At 43.5% G+C, this 24,405-nt stretch overlaps 1 protein-coding gene and 1 non-coding gene across 2 annotated transcripts; one reads left to right on the plus strand and one right to left on the minus strand.

The window, feature by feature from the left end:
• Positions 1-9,973: 9,973 nt before the first annotated feature.
• On the minus strand, positions 9,974-10,105 carry LOC112129164 (U8 small nucleolar RNA). The gene has a single exon (XR_002911583.1). It is a non-coding gene; the product is annotated as a U8 small nucleolar RNA (small nucleolar RNA).
• Positions 10,106-18,065: 7,960 nt separating this feature from the next.
• Positions 18,066-23,547, plus strand: LOC129050445 (uncharacterized). The gene is made up of 4 exons (XM_054532507.1): positions 18,066-18,873; positions 19,618-19,670; positions 20,032-20,169; positions 20,949-23,547. Exons 1-4 carry the CDS (start codon positions 18,143-18,145, stop codon positions 21,047-21,049), a joined length of 1,023 nt encoding a protein of 340 aa, XP_054388482.1. The 5' UTR covers positions 18,066-18,142; the 3' UTR covers positions 21,050-23,547.
• Positions 23,548-24,405: the final 858 nt, after the last annotated feature.

Below are 24,405 nucleotides of genomic sequence, written 5' to 3' on the forward strand. Positions count from 1 at the left end.
AGTTACCATTTTATCCAGCAATCTCACTACTGCAGGAGAAATAAAATTGTATATGTTCACAGAAAACCTTGTGGACAAATGTTCAGAGCGCCATTATTCATAATAGCCAAATGTGGAAACAACCCCAAATGTCCATCAAGACCACATAAGCAAAATGTGGAACAGCCATACAAAGATTATTCAGGTAGAAAAAGAATGAAGTACTCACACATTCCACAATATGGAGGAACCTTGAAAACATTATGCTAAGTGACAGAAGCTAGACACAAAAGGCCACATACTGTATGATTCCATTTATATGAAATATGAAGAATAGGCAAATCAGCCAACAGGAAGCAGATTAGTTGTTGCCAGGGGTTGGAGAAGAATGGGTACTGGGTTTCACTGGGTGAGAAAACTGTTCTGAATTTAGATAGTGGCAATGGTTGAACAACTTTCAGTATACTGACACCTACTGAACTGCACACATTAAAATGGTGAATTTTATGGTATGTGAATTATATCTCAATAAACAAGAGAAAGTGAGAAAGCAAAAGAAAATTTGAAAAAAGAGTCAAGAGACACAAACCCGCACACCCATCCTGTAGGGGTTTCAGGAACAGAAAAAGGATGAAATAAGAGAGGAAGAAATCTAAGAAGTAATATAAAAGCTAAAGGAGGAGTGAAGAGGATAGGCATTGTGGCTTACACCTATAATCTCAGCACTTTGGGAGGCCAAGGCAAGTGGATCACTTGAGGTCAGGGGTTCGAGACCAGCCTGGCCAACATGGTGAAAACCAATCTCTACTGAAAACACAAAAATTAACTGGGCATGGTGGCACACACCTGTAATCCCAGCTACTCAGGAGGCTGAGGCAGGAGAATCACTTGAACCTGGGAGGTGGAGGTTGCAGTGAGCCAAGATTACCTCACTGCACTCCAGCCTGGGTGACAGAGCAATACTCTATCTCAATATAAATGGAAAGAAAAGAAGGGAAGGAAGGGATGGGAGAGGGGAAGGAAGGCATGGGAGAAGGGAAGGAAGGGGAAGAAGGGGAGAGAGGAAGGGAGAGAGGGAGGGAGGGAGGGAGGGAGGGAGGCAGGAAGGCAGGCAGGCAGAAGCAAATTAGTAAAAAGAGATGGCAGGAAGGCAGGCTGAAGCAAATTAGTAAAAGAGATTCCTAGAGACAATCTAGTAAAATCTACAGGCCTGGAATAAAAAGAAATGCTAACTCAAACAAGACACACAAAAGCGGGGGAAAAAAAGGTAAGGTTGACCCCCAAGTCCTACAGAGCTACAGTTAGTACAGGGAAGAGAGCTCAAACACCAAAGCATGGCAAAGAGGTAAGCCACTGAGAGGTCTTCTTCAAAAGAAAGCAAAACAAAAAATCTACCAGCCGGGCATGGTGGCTCAGGCCTATAATCCCAGCACTTTGGGAGGCCGAAGCGGGTGGATCACCTGAGGTCAGGAGTTCAAGACCATCTGGTCAACACGGTGAAACCCCGTCTCTACAAAAATACAAAAATTGCCAGGCATGATGGCAGGTGCCTGTAATCCCAGCTACTCAGCAGGCAGACACAGAAGAATCGCTTGAACCTAGGAAGCAGAGATTGCCGTGAGCTGAGATTGCGCCCCTGCACTCCAGCCTTGGCGACAGAGCGAGACTCCATCTCAAACAACAAAAAAACCCTATCCAATGATAAAATATAATCAACGAAGAGGAGAACTACAGCAAAGAAACAGGAAAACTGTGTTTTTATTAAAAAATTAATGATGGATGAGCATTTACTTTACCTTATTCAAGTATAAAACTCTTATTTAAAAAATAGAAAAATTCTTCCTAAATTCATATCTCAAAAAGGCACTTGCCACAGTAAAAAGCAACCAGTGTAATGAGAGAATATATTTGCAATCACTTATCTGACACGGGGTTAATATCTAGAATATATAAAAAATACCTACAACTCAACAACATAAAACTCAATATAAAAATTGGCAAATGACTTGATTAGACCTTTCTCCAAATAGCCAACAATCAAACAAAAAGATGTTCAACATCACTAGTCACAAAATACAAATCAAAACCATGAGATACTACTTCACACCCATAGGGATAGCTGTCAGCAAAAAACAAAAACAGAAAACACTAATGTTCATAGCAGCATTGTTCACAATAGCCAAAAGATATAAACAAGCCAGTGCCCAACAACAGATGAAAAAATAAACAAACTGTGGTGTATACATACAAAGGGATATGATTCAGCCTTAAAAAGGAATGAAATGCTGACACGTTAGTTGCAACATGGATGAAACTTGTAAATGAATGCAGCCCAATTGTCCTATAGAACTGATGCTTACAGTCTTTTAAAATAAAGATAGAAATTGAGCCTCCCAGTCTTAAAACTTGAGAAAGTTACATTTGTCTTATCTGAATTCCTTTGTTGGGAAACCAACCATCAGGCCTCCCAGATAGTTATCAAGGAACTGAAACTTACCAGATCACCACATCTGGACCATAAGACACCAGACCACCTCACTCATCACAATTGCCTAACCAACTACCTGCTTCCTGTCGACCAACTTCTCTTCCCCACCCTTCCCTAACTCCTGTTTTCCCATACATGGTTACATTTCTTCCCTGCTAAATAAACCTCTGGTTTTAGTCAGTTGAGGTGACAAATTTGAGATTGATCTCCCATCTCCTTAGCTGCAGCACCCAGTTGAAGCCTTCTTCCCTAGCAACACTCATCGTCTCCGTGATTGGCTTTCTGTGCTGTGAGCAACAGGACCTAGACCAAACTCCTTGATGTTTTGGCAGCAATATGAGGTACCCACCATAAGCAAATTCACCAAGATAGAATAAGTAGAGTACAGGTCACCAGGACTGGGGAAGGGAAAGGGAAAGTTACCGTTTAATGGGTAAAGAGCTTCTGTTTAAGATGGTGAAAAAGTTCTGGAAATGAATAGTGGTGATGGTTATACAACAATGGGAATGAACTAAATGCCACTGTACACATAAAAATGGCTAAAATGGAACATTTTAAATTATGCATAATTTACAATGAACACATTTTAAAAATTACAGTATTACACTATTACTATATATGAATTATACCTCACAAAGTTGATTGGCAAGGATAGAAGGATATACAATTTGATAAATACTCAATGTTGGAAGTTCTAACAAAAGGCATTTTAAACACATTGACTGGGATTATATATTGACACAATTTATTTGAGCACTTCAGCAATTTTTCAGAAGTCACAATGATATTTACTGCCTTCTACCCATTTGTTCTAATTTGTTCTAATTCTATGAATCTTCCCTAAAGGGAAAAAGAAAAAGCGGGCAAAAAGATTTAATCTCAAAAATGTTCATCGCAATGTTGTTTCCAACATTATAATACTATCCAAAATTAGTAAGCAAAATGATCAGATATTCACAACATATAAAAAGTTTACCTTAATTATTATGTATTTTATTTTTAAATGTTAATAACATTAAAAATACATAATATGTGTGTTATGGGGGAAAACAAACATAAAATTATATCATGTGATTCTAATTTTTATAGGAAAAACAAAACTAAGAAATAAATATACCTACTTCAATAATAATTATCTCCCAGACTAAGTTAAGGACCCTTTATCATATGCTATGAAGGTACCTGAGATCAGAGAAAACCTCACTAGAAGTGGCTTTGAATGAAGGAGAATAAAAGAAGATTCCTACCAGAGAAATTGTCTACCTCAGTATCATTTTATTCAAATTAAAACAGTTTTACAATCAAACTTCATTAAAAGCAGAGGAAAAATAGTATGTGTGAATTTTGGTATCCAAGGGGATACTAGAACCAGTCTCCGGGCTGATACAGAGGGATAACTGTACTTGGAAATGATTTGGGATATCTGTTTGAAAGTGTTAGCAGGGGGCACCCCATTCAAAGATATAACACGTTTTAAATAAAAGTGTTTAAATAAATATTTCATTGATTCATTTTTAATGAGCATACCATAAGCCTTCTCAAAGTATTAAATGCTCAAAGTATTAAATCCTACTTTCTATTACCAGATTTTACTTTGGGAGAGTAACATTACAAGATGTATAATAAGAATTACCCTTATTATTAAGCATTTTCTAAACTCCTATTGTTTCACCCATATTTTACCAGCATAGAAGAATAATTATTATACTACTGCCACAATTCACAAAATCCTTTCACCTCCGATTTTTCATGTGCTTGTCCTAACAATCATGAGATAAGCAAGCTTCATGATAATAACTGCAACTTCTACAACCCCAACCCCACTGTAAATGAAATACCCACTAAGAATCAGGCACTATATAAAGTACCTCATATATTTATCTCATTCAAAGTGGAATAATTACCAAAAATCTATGAAGTAGTTATCTCATCCCCATCCCAATTTTATAGATGAGGAAACTGCGGCTCAGCAATTAAAGTAATTGGCCCAGAAAGCAGATCTTTGATCCACACCCAGGTCTGTCTGAATCCTAAACCTATGCCATTTCCTTGTTCCACCCACCCTCCCCAGGAAACAGAGAATGAGAAAAAGATAATCATTTGTCCGAGTCTTATAGGCAACCGGAACCCAGAGCCTTCTAACACTTGATCTATGGTGCTTTCTACCTGGTATGTCACTTCTATAAAAATCAAGGACACTTCCTTCCATTGGGAGTTTATAAATCATCTCATTAGATTATAAATAACATCATAGGGAAGCTATGTGCTACATGAGGGACAGATAAGCATGGCCAAGGGAAATTTTGAGGAAGTATAACTAAATTAATACACAGGGATCAGGGTTGAAGTATTTTATAACCAATACTCAAAACAGTTAACAGCCTGGCGCAGTGGCTCACACCTGTAATCCTAACACTTTGGGAGTCAGAGATGGGAGAATCACTTGAGCCCAGGAGTTCAAAACCAACTTGGGCAACATAGTGAGAGACCTTGTCTCTATGAAAATAAAAAAACAAGAACACTTAATAAAGTTTCCAGGAGTAGCTTAGATAATCCCAGCATTGTATATTAGGAGAAGGGCTATTTTTAAATATTCTAGAATTTATAATTGGAATGCCCATAAAAATTGCCTATGAGTAGAGTCGTCATTATGTCAGAAAAATTTATGATAATTATTTGGGACTCTGCTTTTGATAAGTATGTATGCTGTAACTACTTAATAAAGTCATGAAAAAAAATTTTAAAATATAAATGTTACTTACATATCGCAGTTTAGAGCTATCTGCGAATGCTGGATTAGCAATTGGAACTAGAATAAAAAATGTAAGTGTAAAAAAAGAAAAAATTAAAATATTTAAGTCACGAAACACAGAAAGTGACAGCAAAGTTAACAGCTCAGATCTTCATAAAAAGGAAATTTATACTGTACACCAAAAGTGATATTTACGAAATTACAAAGGCACTTGTATATGAATAAGATTAAAATAAAAACGAAGAACAGTACTTTTAGTTTCTCCTAACACTTTATATTCTCTAAATGACTGCCCTTACCTGATAGACACACACCAACTATAGAAAAAAGTAAACTTAATAATATCCGGGAAGCAAATGAACTTAAATTCTTTCAAGCCAATTCCCAAATGAGGGCCCACTACAGAAAACACCTCTGAACCACCATAATTCCTTTCTGAGGATGACTCCAAACACTCTGCCAACCGATGCTAAACATGAGCCAAAAGAAACAAAAAACAAAAAAAAACTCTGACAAATTCCCATGAGCTTACCAATGGACCAAGATAGTCCAAAAAGTAATATTCCCAGAGGATAGGAAAAAAATGTCTTAGAGGATTGATGTCTTCCTTCAAGGTCACAGCAGAAACCTTGCAGGTTACCAGATGACCCAGTAAAGGAACCAACACCCACAACCCATTCCACATGGGCAGTTCATTCCAGTCACTGATGAGAAGGGAAAAAGGTCTTATGATATCACGTGTTTTTTTTTTTTTTTTTTTTTTTTGTGATGGAGCTTTGCTCTTTTTGCCCAGGCTGGAGTGCAATGGCGCAATCTCAGCTCACTGCAACCTCTGGCTCCCAGGTTCAAGTGTTTCTCCTGCCTCAGCCTCCCCAGTAGCTGGGATTAGAGGAGTGCACCACCATGCCAGGCTAATTTTGTATTTTTCGTAGAGACGGGGTTTCACCATGTTGGCCAGGCTGGTTTCAAACTGCTGACCTCAGGTGATCCACCCACCTCAGCCTCCCAAAGTGCTGGGATTACAGGCATGAGCCACTGCACCTGGCCCAATTTCATATATATATATATATTTTTTTTTTTTTTTTAAGACGGAGTCTCGCTGTCGCCCAGGCTGGAGTGCAGTGGCACAATCTTGGCTCACTGCAGGCTCAGCCCCCCACCGGGGTTCACGCCATTTTCCTGCCTCAGCCTATATATTTTTTTAAAATCTTACAAGTTAACATAAAATGGAAATCTGAGTATTACAAGCAACAACAACAACAACAACAGAAAGTTCAAAATCACCATCTACTCTCATCTACTGTAAGACCTAAGGATTAAGCAGAGGATAATTTCCATAAACCTAAAATCATGATAAATCAGTTTTTTCATGGTAGTTAAATCAAATTGCTATTTTAGCACTTGTTTGAGCCTCTAAAAAACATAAATTTAAATGCATAAGTCACATCACAGAGGCCTACCAGTGGGGAAAGGAGGAGCCTGGTGGCCACCTCCTGGTGACCAGCCACCACGCACAAACAGCAAAGGAGATTAAGCTTGGCTCAGGAGGTCCTCGAGCTCTTCGCAATGGAGTCGATCTGTGAGCACACTTGTTGCAAAAAAGTCATTCCAATCTTGGTCTTTCAGAAATTATAACTTATCCACTGCCAAGGAAAGAAAATAACAGAAGTATGAATGATGAGAAAGACAACTACTGGAAACACTACATGAGAAATAAACACAGAATTATGACAGCTAAGATGAGGACAAAGAAAACACGACACTGTCAAAACCAAAAATACTCCAAAGATGACACTACTTCTATTTGTCCTTCTATATTTCCCATCTCTTTATCTATCCATGGAAACTTTTTAACCACTTCAATGGAAAACTATGCTTTCAAACCAAGCAGATGTCTAAAGCAGAATTGTCACACAACCTAGACTATAACAAAATGCAAAGTTGAATACAACTGGAGTAAAAGACAAAAGAGCCTTTGTATAAATAAATCAACCCGCAAATATTGCAAAAAGCACAAATCCCACAGTTATTAAAAAGTTCCAATAAAATTACTGTAAAAAATGATGAGGAAAACATGATAGCTAAAATCACCTGAAATGCCTACCTCCAAATCCGTATACAAAAAAAGGGCAAAATCTAGGAAATGTGATACCCCCTAAAATTAACATATTTTTGGCTGATCTCAATCTTTAGACAAAACATATTATAAATATAATTTCCCAAATAACTCAAAGAAGAAAAAGGAAATAGTATTTCCCGGTAATAATTCTCCAGGTTTGCATAAATAGACCTACTTGGCAATGAAAGCACTATTATTAATATTTGGCTTCACTTTGGTCTTTAAACGTCCTTCTCCACAGGTTTTTCTGGTTGTTTTTATCGGTAATTAAGTTGACTGATATAAACCCTTAGCTGGTTTATTGAAACCTAAATATATTTTAAATTTACTTCAAATCATAGATTCTACTCTAGCCACAATGAATAATTTTCCCCAAATTGAGTTCAACAGCTTAAAATATAATTTGTTAAACAAACAAACAAAAAAAAAGTTTAAGGTATGTAAAAATTTCTGACTTTCACCCTAAATAAGATTTTCATTAGCTCAACAGAAATGTAATAATTATCCCTTAAGTATCTCCACTCCCACACCATCTCCACAGTCATGAACCACCTAGTCCCATTCTCAAATGTTCTGGTCCCACCAATAGAATCCCAATCCTTCCTTGTTGTCCCCAACCCTGTGCACCTACACCTGCCATAAATGGTGGAAATTCAACCAGCTCTATGAAGGGAAGGGAGGAGACCCTCCCCCAACCCACTCTACAGGAAAACTTGCCCAGATCTATAGGAACCTCCCCACACACAAGAGGACAGGACAGCCCAGACTCAGCTGAGAAATGTCCACAGCTGGCACAAATGAATTACAGATTATTTACAATTCACATTAACACTGCTCCAAGAATATAACCAACTGTCAAGACAAAAAAATTTAGTTATTCACATACAAATATTCCATTTCTGAATAAATTTCACATTCGTATCTGTATACAAAGAGTCTACATGTTCGATAACTCCTTTATGATCCTACCTGAAAATGCTGGTAGATGGAATATTTTTGAATCAAATTTAACTAATGGTGGTTGTTTCATTACCTGTGGTTAAAAAAAAAAAAAACCTTTTGAGACAATTTTTAAGATGGATATCTGTCTCCTTGTATGTCCCTTATATCAGATAATAAATCAATGAGGACAAAAAAAGAATGTGTAAAATTTGTTACCAAAAAGAATAAGAACGATGCCTTTTCAGATTAAAACATACATATATAGATAATAATTTATTTTTTAAAATAATTTCCATTGATATCTGTAATAAAATACAGCCTCAAAGAAAAAATTCACCCCTATCTTGGCTTACTCTTTAGATAATTTACCTCTAATTAGAAATTCAGTCTTTCAACAAATATCTATTGGGTACCTGCCAAGGTAAGGCTCTATGTCAAGTGTTAAGGGGGATACAAAAATATAAAACACACAATCCTATTTTCAGAGAGCTGACATTCTGGTTGGGAAGATGAGACAAACATTTGATAAACAACAAAATATTTCACAATTGAAAAGAGGTAGGACATAACTACAGACAAAACCCTGGACAGAAAGAATTTTTTTGTAAATAGTAGTTTAGAGAATACAGCAAGCACTTTACTTGATATAGTTGAGACCGGGTTTACAGAAGAGGTAGGGGGTGGGTTGAGGTCTTGAAGAGTGGTTAGAACTTTATGGTTATATCAGAGAAGACACCATTCAAGGAAGCCATAATAGCATGAACTGGAAAGTGCACAATTTATTTGAGAAATGTGAAGAAACCATGTAGTTGGATCCATGAGCTTAGGATGGCCGGATACTGCATCTTGAGACTTTTAGTTAAAAATTCAACCATCATTTCTATACCTAACTCCTGCAAAATTTCTATATGTCGTATTTTTAAAACCTTTACCAATTAAGTAACCAGCATTACCGTATTTACGGTAGTATTCTTACTAAAATGCATATTCTCATTCTAATCTCATAATCCAAATTCATAATCTCATTCTAATCATGAGAAACCCTTAGATAAGCCTAAATTAAGGGACATTCTTCAAAACACTGAACCAGTTACTCTTCAAAGTGTCAAGGACTTGAGTCATACGTTTTATAACCTGTATTACAAAAACATACAAAGGCCAGGTGCGGTGGCTCACATCTGTAATCCCAGAACTTTGGGAGGCCTAGGCAGGTGAATCATGAGGTCAGGAGTTCAAGACCAGCATGGCCAACATGGTAAAATCCCATCTCTACTAAAACTACAAAACTTAGCCATGCGCAGTGGCAGGAACCTGTAATCCTAGCTACTCAGGAGGCTGAGGCAGGAGAATAGCTTGAACCCGGTCGGCAGAGGTTGCAGGGAGCTGAGATCACACCACGACACTCCAGCCTGGGTGACAGAGTGAGACTTCATCTCAAAAAAAAAAAAAAAAAAAAAAAAAGACAAACTGTCAAGGTCATGAAAGGCAAGAAAAGTCTGAGAAATTCTGACAAAACCATGAAAGACTACGACAGACTATACGAGACTAGGGAGGCATAACAACTAACTGTAATGTGGGATCCTGAACAACAACAAAAAAAGGACATCAGAGGCAACTGGTAGAATTCAAATAAATTTGGTAGTTTAGTTAACAGCACTATACTCATGTTTTATTTTTCCTTTTTCAGAAAGAATTCAAAAGGAGCAATCAGGGTATTGCATGACATCATTATACAGAGATATGAATCAAGTATCATGCAACTCCAACTACCACATTCTACTGCCCTCCAAAAGGAGGAACAGGTAAGGATTATCCTGCCTGACTAGCACTATACCAATGCTAATTCCCAGGTGTTGTTAACTATACTATAGACCTATAAGATGTGAACATTAAGAGCAGCTGGGCAAAACGTATACAGGAACTCTCAACTATTTTTTAACCTTCTCTCTAAGACTAAAAGTAGTTTAAAATTAAAAGTTAAACACAAAAATGTCCACTGACTAAGGCTTCCCATAAACTATCAAATATGGTTATAAGAGGAAAAAAAGAAACAAAGAATATCGTCTAAGGCAAGCTTGTGCAACCCACAGCCCATGGGCTTCATGCGGCCCAAGGCGGCTTTGAATGTGGCCCAACACAAATTCCTAAACTTTCTTAAAACATTGTAAGATGTTTTTTGCAATTTTGTTTGTTTGTGTTTTAGTTTATCAGCTATCGTTAGTGTATTTTATGTGTGACCCAAGACAATTCTTCTTCCAGTGCCGCCCAGGAAAGCCAAAAGACTGGACACCCCTGGGAAAGATATCACAAATTGTTCTAGAAAACCCACTTTGAAAATGCACCAATGCACATCAAACTTAGCATAATAAAGTTACTCTGCCACACATATGAACTCACAAAAAGGATTAGCTCCATTATGAAAAATAGCTAAATAATCTATATAAAATGCTGTCTGTCTAGAAAATAAACATGAATCCAAGAACCCTTTGGTATAAACCACAGTATTGTTCCCAATGAGATACGAAAAGACAGTCATGAATTAATACAGAAAAAGAGATTTAAAAAAGAAAAAGAAGGCTGGGCGTGGTGGCTTACACCTGTGATCCCAGCACTTTGGGAGGTGGAGGCGGGCGGATCACGAGGTCAGGAGATCAAGACCATCCTGGCTAACATGGTGAAACCCTGTCTCTACTAAAAATACAAAAAATTAGCTGGGTGTGGTGGTGGGTGCCTGTAGTCCCAGCTACTCTGGAGGCTGAGGCAGGAGAATGGTGTGAACCCAGGAGGCGGAGCTTGCAGTGAGCCAAAATCACACCACTGCATTCCAGCCTGGGTGACAGAGGGAGACTCTATCTCAAAAAAAAAAAGTAACAGAAGCAGGAAAATTAAAATAGAGAGTAAGTAGTGGAATGTATGTTGTGGAGTTGGAAGTCAAGACAAAACACAGGGACTTAGAAATACATCTGTTTTTTAAAGTAAATACTCATTTTCCCCTAGCAATAAAGTATTATATTCCAAAAGGCAAGAAGCAAAAAAACTCACAGTGGTTTAGAAGTACATTGTGAACCGTGACTCCTCCAGCTCCCATAGTGTCTCCTCACCATCTCCCATGCAGTCTTAACAACCTGTGAGAGGGCAGGGCTTCCGTGTGATCTGCCTGCCCAGCCCAGCCTGGTGAGCAGTGCCCTCTGACTGCTTCTGCCTTCAAAATACATCAGAGACTAGAATACTTAGAGTGATTCACATTAGTGCAGATGGAGAAACGATGGGACTGAGAGCTAAGGTCTGAGGTCAAGAGGCTGGCAACCCCTCTGTGGCATGTGGAAGAAAGCAGTAGTGAGAGGCAGAGCTGACTCATTCAAAACAGAGGGGAGAAAACTTAGAATTCCAGTGAAGTGGAAGTGAAGGCAGAGGAAAGCATTGCAGACAGAGCGGGACCTGGAAATGCAGATATGCAGCACAAATGAAACAGAAGCAGACAAGAGAAAAGGAAAGATTAGACAGTAAATAATATTCTGAATGAAAATCTCATGCAGATTTCAGATCTCAGTAAAGTCTACAACTCAGTTGTTAGAGTGCTTTCTGTACCCTTGGATTGTCATTAATGGGGGTGACAACAAGATCTGAGTCCATGTAGATAAGCTCTCTCTCATCTGGGATTCCAGGTCCTGCTGACTCAGGTGTCCACTTGTAATCTGAAATGAGAACAAAAGAACAAAAATTAGACTTTGTTTCTGTGACTAATATAGAGCTTTAAAACACTGAACTAACAAGATGCTGAGGAAGACACCACTGTAAAATGTCACCTATATCAATGTACTTCAACTGCTATTCAAGACAGTTGCAGTCTCACTTAATTTTCACAAAAATCCTAAACTGTACATACCATCATTTCCATTTTACAGATAAAAATATAAAACTCTGAGAAAGTAACTGAATTGCTCATGTTACCATTAAGCCTGGCCAGGACTAGAAAAAAGATCTTTACAATTCAATGTTCTAAACTGTGATGAGGCAAACTGGTTTTTTGATTATCAGCATGGGTTTTTTTTGTTTTGTTTTGTTTTGTTTTTTTAGGGATGGAGTCTCACTCTGTCACATAGGCTGGAAGGCAGTGGTGCAACCCTGGCTCACTGCAACCTCTGTCTCCCGGGTTCAAGTGATTCTCCTGCCTCAGCCTCCTAAGTAGTGGAATTATGGGTGCACGCCACCGTGCCCAGCTAATTTTTTTTTTTTTTGAGACAGAGTCTTGCTCTGTCACCAGGCTAGAGTGCAGTGGCACGATCTTGGCTCACCAGAACCACCGTCTCCTGGGTTCAAGTCATTCTCCTGGCTCTGCCTCTTGAGTAGCTGGGACGAGGTTTCACCACGTTGGCCAGGCTGGTCTCAAACTCCTGGCCTTAGGTGATCCGCCTGCCTCGGCCTCCCAAAGTGCTGGGATTATAGGTGTGAGCCACTGCACCCGACCCATGGCTTTATTTTTCATTCATAGAATGCTAATCAATTTATTTCTGCTTTACAGAATATTCAATGTGAAGTTGAAACTGTAACATAAAAAAATTTTCAGACTTAAATACAGAACGGTTACCTAAGTGTTAAACCTCAATTATTTATTAAGCCTCGTAAGAGTTGATACATAATAAAATGAATCACCATTCACCATCAGTTATTCCTTTGAGATGGTACTTTGTGCTCTATTTAAACATAATTTGTATTCCTAGGGCTATGCCCCAGTATTTCCCATCAGAAAAAAAAAAAAAAGAGGATTTATGCTTAAGAACCTTAAAAGATAAAGGAACAGAGTTAGCTAAGAAAATTCCTGGAAACCCAATGTGCCCCTTGCAACTCAGATGAAAGATATACGAAAACACACAAACAGGCTGGGCACGGTGGCTGAAGCCTGTAATCCCAGAACTTTGGGAGGCTGAGGCGGGCGGATCACAATGTCAGGAGTTCAAGACCAGCCTGACCAACATGGTGAAACACTATCTCTACTAAAAATACAAAAATTAGCTGAGTGTGGTGGCATGCGCCTGTATTCCCAGCTATTCAGGAGGCTGCGACAGGAGAATCACTTGAACCCAGGAGGCGGAGGTTGCAGTGAGTTGAGATTGTGCCACTGCACCAATTAAAAAAATTATATGCAAAAATTAATTTCCTGTAGGTAAATTGAATGTAGGCACAAATGCCAAGTTATAAGAAATATCCCACTCACAACAGCAAAAATATATATAACAAAATGTTCAAGAATAAACTAAATGATCAATAATTGCAATGAGATCATGATCATTAAATGAAAATAATCATTATAAAATTATACTCTCTTCTTTCAAAGTGAACACATTATGTATAAAACCAGAAGTAGTGATATCAAAATGTATGAGATGTATGAGGTTACAGTGAAGTATGATCATGCCACTGCACTCTAGCCTGAGCAACAGGCTCTTAAAAAAAAAAATGTAATCGGTGTTTACCTGAGAATTTCATCGTAAATAATTTTTCTATTGTCTTTGTCCTCTTTTATATTTTACAAGTTTTTTACAATTATATATGTTTTGTAATAGAATAAAAAGTATCATTTAAAAATTATAAAACATAAGGCCAACAGAGTGGCTCACACCTGTAATCCCAGCTCTTTGGGAGGCCAAGGCGGGCAGATCACGTGAGTCCAGGAGTCTGAGACTAGCCTGGGCAACATGGGGAAACCTCTATGAAAAATACAAAAAATTAGCCATGCATGGTGGCGCACACCTGTAGTCGCAGCTACTGAGGAGGCTGAGATGAGAGACTCACCTAAGCCCAAGAAGTTCAGGCTGCAATGAGCCATGATCATGCCACTCCACTCCACCCTGGGTGACAGGAGTGACGCTCTGTCTCAAAAATAAATAAATACTGAGATATATATGTAAAATAAACTACCTTAGGTATTCATATTATTGATTATATTTTCTCAATAGAATGATTATATATATATATTCCTCTTTATAACCATCTGCCAGAAGAGCTTCAACATCTATCGCATTTCAGAATGAAATATTTTTTTTTTTTTTTTTTTGAGATGCAGTCTAACTCTGTTGCCCAGGCTGGAGTGCAGTGGCGTGATCTCGCCTCACTGCAACCTCCGCCTCCCAGGTTCACACCATTCTCCTGCCTCAGCCTCTTGTGTAGCTGGAACTACAGGCACCCACCACCACACCCAGCTAATTTTTTGTATTTTTAGTAGAGATGGGGTTTCACTGTGTTAGCCAGGATGGTCTCGATCTCCTGACCTTGTGATCTGCCCTCCTCAGGCTCCTTCAGTGCTTGGATTACAGGTGTGAGCCACCGCGCCCGGCCCAGAATAAATTTTTAAATTTACACTGATTTTCTATTTCACATAACCAAAAAATTAACACAGTGAGATTTTATTATAACCTATTTATACTAAATTTCAAAGCAGAAATAAGCTTCACATGGTCCAAATACACTTCACATTACATCAAAACTAGTTAAAAACTAAAAGCAATTATATTTGTCAAGCAATAAGTAGCATAAAAATAACTTAGAATTAATTCAAAGTAGGTCTGCATTCAACACAACTATGATTGAAAGAAATTAAAGTAAGACCTAAATAAGTACAAATACATCCTGTGTTCACGGAGGAAAACTTAATATTGTTAAAATGGCAGTACTTCCTAAGTTCATCTACATATTCAATGCAACTCTGATTAAAATCCCAGCTGGCTCCTTTGCAGAAACTGACAAGCTGATCTTAAAATTCATATGGAAATGCAAGTGAGCCAGAACAGCCAAACTCACCTTAAAAAACTTTCTGGAGGATTCATACTTTCTGATGTTAAAGCTTACTAAACAGCTACAGTAATCAAGAGTGTGCTACTGGTATAAGGACAGATGAACAGATGAAAGAATAGAATCCAGAAATAAACTTTCACATATACAGTCAATTGATCTTCAGTAAGGGTTCCAAGACAATTCAATGGGGAAAGAATAAGCTTTTCAACAGATAGTTCTGAGATAACTGGATGTCTAGGTGCAAACAATGAAGCTATACCCCCTACTTCACGCCACATGCAAAAATTAACTCAAATGGATAAAAGAGCTCAATATAAGAGATATTGACAAAACTATAAAACTCATAGAAAAAAACATAGACAGAAACCTTTGTGACCTTGGTGTAGCAATGTTTTTTTAGATATTACACCAAAAGCACAAGGAGCAAAAAAACACAAATGAAGAAAGATAAATTGGACTATATCAAAATTTAAAATCTTTGTGCTTCAAAGGACACCATCAAGAAAGAAAAAAAGACAATCCAGAAAAAGGGAGAAAATTGTTATAACTCCTATCTAGAATATGTAAAAAATTCTTACAACTAAATAATAAAGAGATACATAACCCACTTAAAAATAGGTTAAATTTTGGAATAAATATTTCCCCAAAGAAAATAGACAAATGGCCAATAAACACATAAAAAGATACTCAACATCATTAGCCATCACGTAAATGCAAATCAAAACCACTAAGACATAGAAATTCACACCTACTAGCTGGGCACAGTGACTCACACCTGTAATCCAAATACTTTGGGAGGCGGAGACAAGTGGATCATTTGAGGTCAGGAGTTCGAGACCAGCATGGCCAACATGGTGAAACCCCGTCTCTACTAAAAATACAAAAATTAGCCAGCTGGTAGTGGTGCATGCCTATAATCCCAGCTACTCGGAAGGCTGAGGCTGAGGCAGAAGAATTGCTTGAGCCTGGGAGATGGAGGTTGCAGTGAGCCAAGATCATGCCACTGCACACCAGACTGGGCAACAGTCAGACCCTGTCTCAATCAATCAATCAATCAATGGAATTTCACACCTGCTAGATGTGAAATAGGATGGCGATCATGACAAAGACAGGCAATGCAAAACTATTCACAATAGCAAACAGGTGGCTGCAACCCAAGCATTCATCAACAGATGAAAAGATAACAAGGCGTATTAAATACATACAAGGGAATATTATTCAGCCTTAAAAACAAATGAAATTCTGGCACATGCTACAACATGGATGAACGTTAAAGACATTATGCTAAGTGAAATAAGCCAGGCACAAAAGGACAAATACTATATGAGACCACTTATGCCAGCAGTCCCCAAACTTTTTGGCATCAGGAACCAGTTTTGCAGAAGACAATTTTTCCACAGACAAGGTTGGGGGAGATGATTTTGGGATGATTCAAGGACATTGCATTTATTGTGCATTTTATTTATATTATTATTACGTTGTAACATATAAGGAAATAATTGTACAACTCACTATAATATAGAATCAGGGCTGGGCACGGTGGCTGACGCCTGTAATCCCAGCATTTTGGGAGGCCAAGGTGGGCAGATCATGAGGTCAGGAGATCGAGACCATCCTGGCTAACACGGTGAAACCCCGTCTCTACTAAAAAATACAAAAAATTGTCGGGGCGTGGTGGCTGGCCCCTGTAGTCCCAGCTACTCAGGAGGCTGAGGCAGGAGAATGCCGTGAACCTGGGAGGCGGAGCTTGCAGTGAGCCCAGATTGCGCCACTGCACTCCAGCCTGGGTGACAGAGCAAGACTCCCTCTCAAAAAAAAAAAAAAAAAAAAAAAAAAAAAAAAGACTACAAATGATAAGCAACAAAGAATAGATATTTAAGGAAAGGCTTTGAAAAGGAAAATAAGATCAAAATAAACTAAGAAAAAATTATTACAGAACAAAGAGATTCTAGGGAGAAGACAAAAGAGTATCAAAATCCCTTTGTAAAGATACTTGTGAATACATTACATGTATAAAACAAAACAGAGGCCGGGCGCGGTGGCTCACGCCTGTAATCCCAGCACTTTGGGAGGCTAAGGCGGGCGGATCATGAGGTCAGAAGATCAAGACCATTCTGACTAACATGGTGAAACCGCGTCTCTACTAAAAAATCCGTCTCTATTAAAACCACAAAAGTTAGCTAGGCGTGGTGGCGGGCGCCTGTAATCTCAGCTACTCTGGAGGCTGAGGCAGGAGAATCGCTTTAACCAGTGGACTGTCAAGAGAGGTAGGCTGTAGCAAGCCGAGATCGCGCCACTGCACTCCAGCCTGGGCGACAGAGTAAGTGAGACTCTGTCTCAACAAAAAGAAAAAAAGAAAGAAAACTTTTTTTTGAGAGAGAGAGAGAGAAGTCTCGCTCTTCTCCCCCGGGTTTGAGTGCAACGGCTCGATCTCAGCTCACTGCAACCTCCGCCTCCTGGGTTGAAACCATTCTCCTGCCTCTGCCTCCCAAATAGCTGGGATTAAGTCGCCTGCCAACACGACCGGCTAATTTTTCTATTTTTTAGTAGAGACGGGTTTCAGCATGTTGGCCAGGCTGGTCTCCAGCTCCTGACCTCAAGTGATCAGCCCGGTTGGCCTCCCAAAGTGCTGGGATTACAGGCGTGAGCCACTACGCCCCGCCAAAAAACCGAAAATCTTAAAGGTCTTTCCCCTTCCCCGCCTGGGATCCAACAACTCGGGAGTCGCCCTGCCCCGCCCTGTCGCGGTCCCCAGAGCAGGTGGGCTCACTGAGGGCGACCATGGGTCCCAAGAGGGCTCCGGCAGCCGCGGGCTCCCACCTCGAAGGGCAGCGACAGGGGCCGAGAGGGGCCAGCAGTCCCCAAGCCAGCCCCGCGCTAGGAGTTGGAGAGACGCGCCCTCCGCCTTCTCCCACCCAAGCCTGGCGCAGTGCCCGCGGGCTAGTTGCGGGAGAAAGGGGCGGGGAACCGGGGCCTCCCTGGGGCAGGTTCCCCTTTGTCCTGGGACTCTGGGCACCCCCTTTCCGCCCTCGCCCTGCCCCGCGAGGCCGCCACCCGGCGACTCACCTTGATGTTGCGGTGCAGCGTGAGCCGCGGCTGTGGCTCCTGGTTCTCGTGGAAGATAGAGGCCGGCAACTTCAGTTTGGCCTTGAACGCTGACAGGGACATCTTCCCCTCATCTCAGGCGGGAGGGGCGCGGAAAAGGAACCTGTCCCGAGCCGCTGTCATGGCCGCGACCACCCGGCGGGGCCCCCGGCCGAGCTCTCGCGGCTCCACCTCTCCCCGCCGCGGTGACCCTCGTGGGAGCGCGGCTGGAAAATGGCAAGGGACACCGAGGACTTGGCGGGAGCTGTGTGGCGGCCTGGGGGGCTGCTCCCTTTATAACCGACTCCACCGACAGGAGGCGCGGCTCCCGTCAAGCCGCAGCTTAAAAGGGCAACAGCACCAGCGCCCCCGCTACCGCCTGGGAAAGGGCTGCCCCTACCCCGCCCTGGTCCTCGTGGCCCCTCACCTCTTACCCCTCACCCTTCACCCCTCAACCCGGCGCACCCTGCGTGTGCGCGCTCCCGGCTGCCCCTCCTCTCTTGACCCAGCACCTTTCTGCCCGACCCATCTGGTCCCTTCTTCACACTCGCGACTGGGCGCCACAACCGCTAAATCTGTGTGTGTGTGTGTGTGTGTGTGTGTGTGTGTGTGTCCCTGTCCCAAGGGGGCGTGGCTCACGCCTGTAATCCCACCACTTTGGGAGGCTAAGGCAGGCGGATCAGGAGGTCAGGAGAGAAGACCATCCTGGCTAACACGGTAAAACCCCGTCTCTACCAAAAAAAATACAAAAAAATTAGCCGGGTGTGCTGACAGACGCCTGTAGTCCCAGCTACTTGGGAGGCTGAGGCAGGAGAATGGCATGAACCCGGGAGGTGGAGCTTGCAGTGAGCTGAGATCGCGCCACTGCACTCCCGCCTGGGCGACAGAGCAAGACTCCATATCCAAAAAAAAAAAAAAAAAAGAAAGAAAAAAAGAAAAATAAACCTCAAAGGATCACTAGTGGTCAGCAATTATATGCAAATAAATAGGAAAACATACTAAAAATGGATAAATTTCCAGACACATCTAACCTACCAAGATTGAACCATGATGAAACCCAAAACCTGAACAAACCAATAACAAATAATGGGATCAAAGTGGTAATAAAAAGTCTCCCAGCAAAGAAAAGCCTGGGACCTGATGATTCACTGCTGAATTCTAGCAAACATTTAAACAAGAACTAATACCAACCTTACCCAAATGATTCCAAAAATAGAGAAGGAGGGAATACTTGCAAACTCATTCTACAAGGCTAACATTACCCTGATACCAAAATCAAAGATACAAACCAAAAAAGAAAACTACAGGCCAATATCACTGATGAATACTGATGCAAAACTTCTCAATAAAATATTAGCTAACAGAATTCCACAACGCATTAAAGTTGGGCTGCAGTGTCCCAGGTTCACTCAACCCTACCCGTTTTCATCTCTGTGTGTGTCTACTTTGCCGTGTTCCCAGGTGGCAGCGACGGTGGCAGTGTTGGTGCATGGGCCTCCCAGGACAAGGGGAAAGTGAGTATGCCCTTTTCTTGCCCCTTGCCGGGTGTCTGCAGCCTGGCACAAGCTCTGGCCAGGTCTCCAGGCAAGGGACCTGGAGATGTTCTTTTCCAATTTCTGGATTTGTAACTTGAGGCAAATTCTGGGCACTAGAGTCAGAACTAAGATGAGACTGAATCAGGGGAGTCTGGGGTCCTAAGAGGCAGAGACCTGAAACCGTCTAGAGCGTGTGGGGAGCTGGGTGCATGTTCAGGCCAGTTGCTTCTCTCTGTGCCTCAATGTTCCAGGTACCCTTGGAGGGGCTGAGATCCTAGGGATTCCTGGAGCCTGGCTGCATGGCCTGGCCACTTTGATGCCCTTGTGTTCTCCATGACAGGACAACAAGGCCGAGGAGAATGGCTCCGACAGCTTCATGCACTCCATGGACCCACAGCTGGAGCGGCAAATGGAAACCACCCAGAACCTGGTGGACTCCTACATGGCCATTGTCAACAAGACCATGTGGGACCTCATGGTTGGTGTCACGCCCAAGACCATCATGCACGTCATGATCAACAACGTGCATGCACCGCCTCATAGGGGCAGGCGGCTCCTGTGGCACTGGAGATGCAGGTGGCCATGTTGGCCTGGGGGAGATGCTGACCAGCCCTATGGGACCAGGTCCAGGGAGGGATGCACGGTCCACAGCAGAGCTGTCTCATAGAAATATAACATGGGACTGGGGACAGTGGCCCATGCCTGTAATCCCAGCACTTTGGGAGGCCAAGGCAGGAGGATAGCTTGAGCCCAGGAGTTCGAGACCAGCCTTGGCAACATAGTGAGACCTGGTCTCTACACAAATATTTTTAAAATAGCTGGGCTTGGTGGTGGCATGTGCCTATAGTCCTAGCTACTTGACAGGCTGACATTGGAGGGTCACTTTGAGCCCAAGAGTTTGAGACTGCAGTGAGTGGTGATCTCACCCACTGTACTCCAGCCTAGCGACACAGTGAGATCCTATCTCCAAAAACTTTTTTTTAAAAACACTGAGTAGGCAGGTGTCCTGGTGGCATGATAGGTCCTGGGTCCCCTCCCAGATCTGTGACCTTGGACAGGTGACTTTTCCTCTGGACCTCAGTGTCCATATCTGAGTGAGAAAAGGGCGGTGGGGAGGCATATCTTGGAGTCTAAGTGGTGTAGAAGCAGCGTGTGAAAAGCCATACTCAGGGCTCCAAGTCCAGCACACTCCAGCACAGGCATCAGGGCAGCACAGGCATCAGGTCCCAACCTCCTTCCCTCTTTGCCCTCTCTCAGACCAAGGAGTTCATGTGATCAGAGTTGCTGTCCAACCTGTACCTGCATGGGAACCAGAACACGCTGATGGAGGAGTTGGCAGAGCAGGCACAGTGGCGTGATGAGATGCTGCACATGCACCACGTACTGAAGGAGGTGCTCAGCATCATCGGTGACATCAGCACAACCACCATCAGCATGCACACAGGGACCCGTGGACAACTCCTGGCTGCAGGTGCAGAGCGTCCTTGCCAGACGCAGGTAGCAGGGCTGGCCCCCATGGCCTCAAATCTCCCCAGCCCCCATGGCTGAGCCTGGGGCCTCTTGGAACAGGCTCCGTGCCCAAGCTGGCAGTTGTGGGTGCTCTCTGGAGCTGTCAGGGAGCTCGTGGTTTATGGTGTAAGGGCTGAGAGCTTGGAGGGGGTTGTGTGTGGGGCTGTACTCTGAGGTGGCCAGAGGCCCAGGAATGTCATCCTGGGCATGTCGTACCTGTTGTGCTGTCTGAGCCATGCTGCCAGGGTGGGGCATCCAGCTCCCAGCCTGGATGCCTTGGAGTGCTGAGAGCCAAATCCACTGCAGAGCAGGGGTGATAGGGTCCCACCTCCTCTATCTGTCAGCAAAACAGTGGTGATCTAGGAGAAAACCTCGAGAGCCCCATACACACGGTCAACCCAAAACACACCTCACAGGTCACGTAGGGGCACACAGCCCCCTTCCCTCCCTCCCACGTACCATCATAGCTGCTAGCATGGCACTGAAGGCAGGGTCCCTGGGCCCTGCTGAAGCACTACCACCAGCCAGCAGGCTCACGCACCTTGGCTTGTTGCGCCTAGAGGTCGGCCCTGCTCTTCAGCCAAGGGGACCACAGTGCCTGCTGGCCCAGCTGAGCTCTGCCCAGCAAGCCCACCCACCTCCCTTGCCATGGTCTCCCTCGTCTTTTCCTAGGAGGAAGGACCCAGCCTCACCTATGGGACCTGCAAGCCCCAAGAAGCTGAGGCTCCCCTCTTAGACTTATAAGTCTATAGCCAGTGGCACCCGGCTGTCTGACCACCCTGCCTCCCCCAGGGTCCCTTCAGAGGGTCCTGAGCTTTCTGACCACCCAGAGGGGGCTCCGGCGATCACTCCAACCATCCATCCCATTTAGCTTCATCATCCTTGTTCGAGCAATGTTCCTTCTGTTAGGCCTGGTGGCTGTTGCGTTGGGCTCCCCAAGGTGAGAGGTGGCCCTGGACCAGTTGGTTGGAAGACAACTTGGAAGACAAGTTGGTTGGTGGCCAGAGAAGAGGGAAGCCCAAGGGGGCTGAGCATTGGTCTGACCTGTGGGTATACTGCCTGGGTGCAATGGAAGAGTCCAGCATGTGTGGGGTGGGGAGGGCCGCCACAGTCCCCAGGCACTACCTGTGAAGCTCTGGCTCCTCCCTCCATCTTCCTCCCCTTTCCCTTCCAGCCCCTCTTTTCCAGGAACCTTGCCACACCTGCACCTGCGCCCTCCCCTCCCTGGCCCTCCCACAGCTGCTGTGGCACACCTGTGCTCTGCACTTGCCTCACCAGCTCTCTGCTCGCTTTTCTCTCCCCTGTTTTCTCTCTGCTTTCTCTCCAACTGCCAGCCGATCGGGTCAGGCAAGTCCATCCCGTCCTGAGAGCCCCAGGCCCCCCTTTGACCTCTAAACAGATCCCTCCTCTTCTCAGAGGCCTCCCTTTCCAAGCCTGCCTGGGCGGCTGTTCTGTGACTTGGCAGTGGCTCCCCCAGCCCCAAAGCCAGCCCCCTTCATCTGTGACTTAGTCTGTTGTAGTGGTGAGCTGAGACATCCAGGTGTGACCGTTGTGAAAACTTGTGCCCCCCTCTGTGGTATGCCCCTGCATTGTTCTATAAATATCTATAAATACCCATACACACACACACACACACACACACACACACACCTCTACACCTACACGTGGCCAACCGTCTCACCTCTAGTGCTGGGAATCCATCACCGTGTTGTCCTCTTGGAGTTTTGTGGCCCAACAAGAGAAAGCTGTCCCGACATTGCCCCTCCGAAGTGCACGACCTCCAGTGAGCCTCCCTGTCACGCCCGGCCTATGGAGAGTCAGCCCCCGCCATCCCTCCCATCCCCCCACCAAGCATGGGAGTGCTGTGAAGGCAGCTGTGTGTCCTGACAGTCTCTACCAGTCCTACTGTCCCTTGGCTGAGAATCAAACCCATTTCTGGATGACGGGGAAGTGTGTCCTCTGCTGGCTCTGTTCTCTGTGGAGCTCAGGGGAGGGGAAAGGCCAAGCCATTTTTAGGGTGCTGTTTGGAGGGGTGAAAAGGCCATAGCCTTTCCAAGGGACACTTCCTGGAAAGCCCCTGGAACTTAGCTGGCTCTTGTCCTGTGAAGCCGGCTCTGGCCACCAGGGGGCAGGGCCACGAACTCAGCCTGAAGGGAGCCTGCGGGGCAGCCCAGCACTCTGGAGGGACAGACAGAACAGGCCATCAGGTGCAGACAGGGGAGGGAGGCAAGGGGACGGAAGGGAAGACGCCTTGGATGGGTGGAAGTCAGTGCCCTTAGGTGCTGGTACCTGTCTTCCCGGCCACCGCTACATCAGGCTTCTGAGCCTGTTGGCTGTCAGGGCTGGACTGTGCCCCATAGGCGACATGGCAGTCCCCATGGAATTCCCCAGGCGCCACTAGGCAGCATACAGGTAACACACCTGGAAGGTCCCTAACAGCCTAGCTGGACATACTCAAGACACTCTAGGGCTCCTCGTTTGGTGGCACAAACTCCAGGACCCAGTGAGGGAAATGGGAACACACCAGGACGGGCAGTATGGCTAAATCCATATATTCCAAAATAAAAAGCAAAATAAACAGGAGTCGCATCACCAGGGAGCCACGACTCCATCCCCGCCTCCTTCCTCTGTCCTTTGCTAGCAATAAATAAGTTTCCCAGCCACAAATAATTATTAGAACCTCCTCCCCATGTGCCAGCTCCAACCTCAGCTAGGTATGATACAGGGGCGGCCCTACCCTCTGGAATATACAAAACCTTACACAGACACAATATGTACACTGGGGAAGGGGGGCCACCCCAGCAGCCGGTGCCCTCGCCTGGTCCACAGTTAGCCCCACTGTCCTGCCTCTCTGAATAAGAAGGGAGCCCCCCGAGGGAAAAGTTGCTACGGTGAGAGTAAGGGGGCCATCAGGCCTCCTCCAAACAAACCACCTCCACCAGCCTCTGGCTGTTAAATAACAATCATCACCATCCAGAAATTTAAGGACTCAGCCCTGATCAAGGTGGCAAAGGGTCTCTTTGTCTTTCCCCATTAGACAGAGGTCTTGTCTTGCTACCCTAATTGTAAAGGGGTGACTCGGAAGGGGTGGTAGGGACATGGTGGCAGTGGAGACTCCAGCCCCACTTCTCCAGGCTTTGCTGACAGTGGTCTGCTTTTTCCCATGACTTTTTTTTTTTTTTAAATCCCATAACTTCTTTTTCAT

Source organism: Pongo abelii, chromosome 16 (genome assembly GCF_028885655.2).
Source record: "Pongo abelii isolate AG06213 chromosome 16, NHGRI_mPonAbe1-v2.0_pri, whole genome shotgun sequence".
Lineage (NCBI taxonomy): Eukaryota > Metazoa > Chordata > Mammalia > Primates > Hominidae > Pongo > Pongo abelii.

Excerpts from the sequence above, each read along its gene's own strand:
- LOC129050445 (XM_054532507.1), top strand. The coding sequence starts at position 18,143 with ATGTTGCGGTGCAGCGTGAGCCGCGGCTGTGGCTCCTGGTTCTCGTGG. Across the intron at positions 18,874-19,617 it reads AGACCATCCTGGCTAACACG|GTGGCAGCGACGGTGGCAGT; the intron begins GTAAAACCCCGT and ends CCGTGTTCCCAG. Across the intron at positions 19,671-20,031 it reads CCTCCCAGGACAAGGGGAAA|GACAACAAGGCCGAGGAGAA; the intron begins GTGAGTATGCCC and ends TCTCCATGACAG.